This window comes from Helianthus annuus, chromosome 9 (assembly GCF_002127325.2).
Source record: "Helianthus annuus cultivar XRQ/B chromosome 9, HanXRQr2.0-SUNRISE, whole genome shotgun sequence".
In the NCBI taxonomy this organism is placed as follows: domain Eukaryota; kingdom Viridiplantae; phylum Streptophyta; class Magnoliopsida; order Asterales; family Asteraceae; genus Helianthus; species Helianthus annuus.
Window position 1 is genome coordinate 88,770,340 of NC_035441.2, and position 6,623 is coordinate 88,776,962.

The 6,623-nt window shown below is 34.1% G+C and overlaps 1 protein-coding gene across 2 annotated transcripts; it reads right to left on the minus strand.

The window, feature by feature from the left end:
* Positions 1-4,475: 4,475 nt before the first annotated feature.
* On the minus strand, positions 4,476-5,383 carry LOC110877798. 2 transcript variants are annotated; one of them, XM_035978099.1, is made up of 3 exons: positions 5,229-5,383; positions 5,041-5,178; positions 4,476-4,817 (listed from the first exon to the last, which is right to left on the minus strand). In XM_035978099.1, exons 1-3 carry the CDS (start codon positions 5,322-5,324, stop codon positions 4,692-4,694), a joined length of 360 nt encoding a protein of 119 aa, XP_035833992.1. In that variant the 5' UTR covers positions 5,325-5,383; the 3' UTR covers positions 4,476-4,691. The 2 variants fall into 2 exon arrangements, 1 of the variants encoding a protein (XP_035833992.1); XR_002557283.2 differs by having other exon boundaries at positions 4,708-4,817; positions 5,041-5,162.
* Positions 5,384-6,623: the final 1,240 nt, after the last annotated feature.

Consider the following 6,623-nt stretch of genomic DNA (forward strand, 5'->3'; position numbering starts at 1 on the left):
TAGGGATATGGTAAAAAGTGTCTAAAATGTGAGAAGGGTAAGAAGTGTTTTAAACCATTGGATATTTGATCTAATAGTTGAGATCAATAGGGTATAAAATGTAAATTATGTTTTAATTAGAAGGACCTTATGTAAAATTAAAGGGCAATAGTGATTTTTCCAACGTTTCAAATATGGTAACCGTTTCAAAATCCCCATCAATCTCCTATAAAGCAGCAAATTTATGGTAACTGTTTCAAAACCCCCATCAATCTCCTAAAAAATCAGCGAATTTCTCGTACTGAAATAAATTCTTCGATTTCCTTCACAACAACTTTTGATAACACTATAAAGAATAGTATATTACATGATAAAACACTATAGGAAGATATAACACTATCTGTTTACTGTAAGACACTATACATAAATAAAACATTGTTGATGGGGGATAAAACACTATGAAAAAGAACAATATATTACATGATAAAACACTATAGGAAGATATAACACTATCTGTTTACTGTAAGACATTATACAGAATAAAACACTATTGATGAGGATAAAACACTATGAAAAGGAACATGTAATATATTACATGATAAAACACTATAGAAAGATATAACACTATCTGTTTACTGTAATATACAGAATAAAACACTATTGATGGGGATAAAACACTATGAAAAGGAGATTAAAGATACCTGTACATAATATAACACTATTGACTGGGGAATATAACACTACAATAAGAACTTACCGTAAACAATTAAATGTATAGAACAAATCGAATTCGAATCAGATCCCTAATATATAGCCTGATATTTTTGGCAGTTGTCTTTGGAAATCAATTAATTGATAAGAATGGACAATTACTAATATACCCTTTTGAATTATTTAAGATAAGGGACACTTGTCATTCCCAAATTATTTCTCACACTTCTCACAAAAGTTGGACTTTTTACAGGATCCTCTACCTATATATATATATATATATATATATATATATACTAGCTTTCTACCTGCGCGATGCGGCGGCGGAGGCGATTTACAATAGGATACTCGATTACGGTTAGTTTATCAATCGTTTTGTGATATATTATAGGGGTGATCACGGTTCGGTTTCAAATCGTAAAACCGCCCGAACCGCTCTTCGGTTTGGTTTCGTGGTCACTTTCTTTCTTTAACTTTTGGCTTGTCGGTTACAAAATCTTCAAACGTAGCGACTGGTTTGATTTTCGGTTTTATACCAAAACCGGCCATATAAAATCAGACCAGACCGTTAATGCGGTGGCGACAATTTACAATGTTGATCTCGTTTTCTATTATTTTATCAATCCCTCTCGTGACATAGTTTATGGTACGTCTGTTTTTTTCGTAACATTGTTGTAGTATATCTATGATGTTTTCAATATACACACAAAGAAACAAAGCGTGTGAACATGAGCCGCTGAGTGTTGGGACATAAAGTAGTGTCAATTTAACGCCATTGTTACAAACCGGTTATCATGAACCAATATTATTGCCAGAGTTATGTTATCGATGTTTAGAAAAAAAGCATATGGTATAAATATTTAGAAAAATGCATATGTTATTGACACAGTTTTGTTATTGATGTTTAGAAAAAAACGATGTGGCGGTGTCGACAATTTTCAAGGCGGTACTCGTTTTCTGTTTGTTTATTAATCCTCTAATGGGTTCCCTCGCACTTTGAAGCAGGCAGAGGAATTATTAACAAAATATAAATAGAAACGTAAACAGAACGGTAACTACAACTAAAATATTAAAAAATGTAGTTAGAATTAAAAGTATTGTATCAAAAGGAAAGAATGAAAACAAATACAACAAACAGTTTCTGTAAATTCAAAATATATATATATATATATACCAACAATGGATTCATTTACACAACTTTTTTAATTTACATCATTTCTTTTATAAACTTGCAAAGATATCAACAATCCGAACTATTCTTTGCGCCATCACTTATTATCCAGCAGCAATTATAAGCCTGCTAAATAACGATGGGGATTGACAGATTTAGTGAGCTCATGTAAGAATCAACAAACACCAAATCTAAATTTACTAAAATATTATTAGTTTAGGGTCAAAAAGTTCTTTAACTGTATTATATTTGTTAAATCAATGGATGAATTCTTTGCTCTCCATAATACCATAATGGGTCAAACAACAAGAGGAGTGCTAAAATAACCACTATATAAATACATTCACATTTGATGCACATTTATGATTTTTCACTTTTTTCCACTTACATATACATTTACTTTTAAGCCTCCTACACACAAGACCATCTCTGAGAATGACTGTCTCTCAGAATTTAAGGGTCCTTGATGGCGCTCTGTGCGAGTAGAAAACTTAAACCCCTTAGGTTTACATTTTTTACACATTTACAATCCAAGGAACTGCATAGCTTTGATTAGAAATTATCCTTTATCAATTAAAATCGCTTTCATTTTTGTAAAAGTCATAATTTAATAATCTAGAATATGGAAAGCGTTTTATTTTTTCAAAAATGACGTTATCTAGTTGCAATCTTTTTCCAAATCTTTAAAACCATTTAGTCGATTAAAAATTATTTAAAACCCATTCAACTATGATAGTAATCAGATGTATCAAGAACAACCGTCGCTCATTTACAACTATGATTTGGACAAACCCGATTTAGAAGCCGCAACTTTCATGAGAATCGTCAGTTTCACAATGCTCTTCATGTTCAAAGCCTTCCGGATCTTGAAAACCGCCCATGTTGTTCCGATTGCGTGCCCCGCAACATCTATCCCTTGGCTTTGCCATGTAAAATAGTCAAATTATAGCAACCTATAAAAACGTAAAGTGATCTTCATGTGTCATGAATGAAAATCATGTTGTTAAAGATTTTGATGGGCTTACCTTGCCATCATATTCTTTCTTAAGACTTCTGGAGCAATATATGCAGGCGTTTCGACAGTCGATTTTGGTTGTGAATGCAGAACAGAGGACTGGATACAAATACAAATACAAAGAAATAGGAGGCTTATAAGTAAGATAATATCAAAGAACCACAGTAAAAGAACCTACATTTGCTTAATAAGGAAAACCTATAGTTCAAAGAAGCCGTCTTTAACCAAACATTAACAAGCAAAGAATGATATGATACTGTATCAGAAGTAGCATAAAAAGGGAAGACATGATGATTAGTACCTTTGAATATCCAAAATCACAAATCTTGAATCTTGGATCTTGGGGCACCATTTGCCATCCAGAAACCTGCACCAACCAACCCTTAAGGCTTCTTGACAGTCTTGTATAGCATTGAGGTTCCTTGAAAAACCATTAGCTGGAAATTCTTCCTGTACTGCTTCAACTATGACATAATTTCAAATGTGTAATCATGTTAGTGCCTTTGTACTAACCCGTATCCAATTTGATCTGAGCACGCTCAGACTTGAACTCGCTACAACCCAAAGGCCGTGAACCCATTCTGAGCCAAAGCTAACGACCACTTTCTAAAACATTCCATTTCACCCGTACCCAGTTTGGTTGGAACCGTAACGACCTAAACCCGCTACGACCCATTTAGCCAGCCGTCTATAATTTATGTATTAGTCATTTTGGTCGAAACCTTAAGACCATTTTCTAGAACGCTTTGTTTTGACCCGTTCTAGTTTGGTTGAAACTCCTCATTATCAATATCACCCGAACCCATTATGTTGTTACCCTGCCAACCCGGTGTACAATATACTAATAATATATGGAAGTTCTTGAAAATGTACCAATATATTGTTGTCACTTCTGAACGGATCCTTGAAAGTTGGTCAAAGGCTGTTCCATTCCTCAGATCCACTATATCAGCCGAAAATATCTCATATACATAGTTTACCTGCAATGTGTATGAAAATGTTAATGTCGAATTCAAGGTTCCGTGGTGATGCAATAGCTTTCAAAATCAAGGATATTATTTTAAAATGATGGCAAAAGTAACGCACCACGCACCAATGCAAATGACAGATCCCTTCATTCCCACATTTGCTTCTAGCCGTACTCGGTTTAGCGTCTTTGGGGATCCGACATTAATCCTCTCATACCTACTAATTGATGTACCTGAGACGCATTTCTTCTGGCTCCCGAAAAAGACACTATATGGACTGGATTAAGAGGATCAGTCACATTCAAACAACGGTAAAAGTAAAACAAAAATGAACAAACCATATACTTGCTTTGTCTAAATATATAAGTATAAGTAGAAAAACGTAATGAAAAATAAAATCCAATTTTCACATAAGGATTGCAAGTATTCCAAATTATCCGCCGGAGTTGAAAGAGATACACTGGAAAAAACTGTAATAATCTTTAATTCATAGTGTTTACCGTTTATCATTCGCCATGCTACTTCTGCATTGTCGAATTAAGCTTGTGGCAAGGAGGTAAAAAGATACCTGATAAGGGACAAAATCACATTTCTTTAACTTCTGATGCGAGTATACAGCCAAGACACAACGTACACTCTTACAAACGGAATCCTAAAAGAGAATAAATCGTAATGAAGTTAAACAATGTTGCAAAAAACCACATTGAAAAAGAACCAATTTCAAATAACCAATTATTTGTTTTTTAACAAATATCAAAAACCCCTAAAACAACTCATTATATGAACTGGTTCAGCATGCTTTGGAAGCGAGTCCTGCAGTTGCTTTTTCTCCCTCAATTTCATGTATTTATACATCAATTTCAAAAGCAAGTGACTTAACGAAATCAACTTGTATGTCTGTAAAGAAAGCAACACATGCTTCAAAAGCAAGTGACTTAACGAAATCAATTTGAGTTTCCACGCCAGCTTTTACCTGAAACACAATACCTTATTTTAACACCATATTAAAGTAAACTTACTTAAAATTTAAAAATCCTAACAAACAGACAACAGGAAAGTTGATGTACATCCTAATCTTTAAATGTCAAACACTCAAACATATTAAAAATTAAAATGATTCACACACTTTAGGCGAAATAATAAAACTCCATATACATTATATACACTAACACACAAAGTTATAAACATAGTCATACCTCGGGTGCCATCCACCTGTATGTTCCGGTTTCTGCCGTCATTACTCCAGATTCAGTAGAAACAACATACCGGGATGTTGAACCCAGTAGATCTGATGTCGGAATCGCCGGAGAAAGAAACCCTAAAATTTCACAGATCTAAGTCAAATAACACACAAAAATTGCCGATAAGGTTAAAAAGACGGTACCTGAGAAGTGAAATCGTCGGTGAAATCCGTCGATCTAGTGAAATCGCCGGTGAAATCCGTCGATCTAGTGAAATCGCCGGTGAAATCCGTCACCATGAGACGTATTCAGACACCGCGTGTGGTGAGAGAGAGAGAGAGAGAGAGAAGAATGGGGGCGGATGTGAATGAAATGAATTTAGGGTTTAGATTAAGTGAAAGAAAGTTTATACTGGATCCATTTGAGTAAAACGGGTCAAAGAGATCCGGTTAGGATCCATGAGCTGCTCCGCGTGTTGAAGAAAGTTTCAACACATTCATGCTTAAATGCTTGTACAATGGGCTTCAAATGGTTGTACAATGGCAAATGACCATTCTTACCCTTCCTATATGTTTATTAAAGTAGTATATATATAGGTAGAGGATCCTGTAAAAAGTCCATCTTTTGTAAGAAGTGTACGAAATAATTTGGGAATGACGAGTGTCCCTCATCTTAATTAATTCAAAAGGGTATATTAGTAATTGTACATTCTTGTCAATTAATTGATTTCCAATATAACTGAAAAAAATAACTGGCGATGAGAATGTTTAGGGATTGATTCGAATTTTGTATTTTTTTGCAAGATCCAATATAATTGTTATCTACGTATCATTCTTCATCAATTATAAATACAAGAAGTCTTATGAAATCGCTAGAGACAATACAGTTGTTTAACTTATGCGCCCTTCTTCGATTCTGGTGTTTTAAAGGGTTATATACATACAGCTTCGATCTTGAATTGGTGTTTTAATGTTTTTTGGATTCCAGATAAAACACCATGACTTGAATCATAGTCATGGTGTTTTAAAATTTGGGAATGTTTCGTATTGATTGTCCAGATGTTAAAATACCATGGATGTAATCACAATACAATGTTTTCTGGATTCCAGATAAAACACCATGACTTGAATCATAGTCAATGTCTCCAGATTTTTAAAACACCACGCCATGAACAATGTCTCTAGATAAAACACCATGACTTGAATCATTGTCAATTTATCCATTTGTTTTAAAACACCACGCCATGAATCTGATTATACAATGTCTCCATATAAAACACCATGACTTGAATCATAGATGTTTAAAACACCACACCATGAACAATGTCTCCAGATAAAACACCATGACTTGAATCATAGTCATGGTGTTTTAAAATATGGAAATGTTTTGTATTGATAAAACACCACGCCATGAACAATGTCTCCAGATAAAACACCATGACTTGAATCATAGATGTTTAAATCACCACGCCATGAACAATGTCTCCAGATAAAACACCATGACTTGAATCATAGATGTTTAAATCACCACGCCATGAACAATGTCTCCAGATAAAACACCATGACTTGAATCATAGTCAATTTATCCTATTGTTTTAG

Bases quoted from the DNA above. Each gene is read 5' to 3' on its own strand.
- LOC110877798 (XM_035978099.1), bottom strand. From the start codon at position 5,324: ATGGTGACGGATTTCACCGGCGATTTCACTAGATCGACGGATTTCACC. The intron at 5,179-5,228 runs GTACCGTCTTTT...TATTTGACTTAG, and splicing joins CCGACGATTTCACTTCTCAG to ATCTGTGAAATTTTAGGGTT. The intron at 4,818-5,040 runs GTATGACTATGT...ATTGTGTTTCAG, and splicing joins ACAGGTGGATGGCACCCGAG to GTAAAAGCTGGCGTGGAAAC.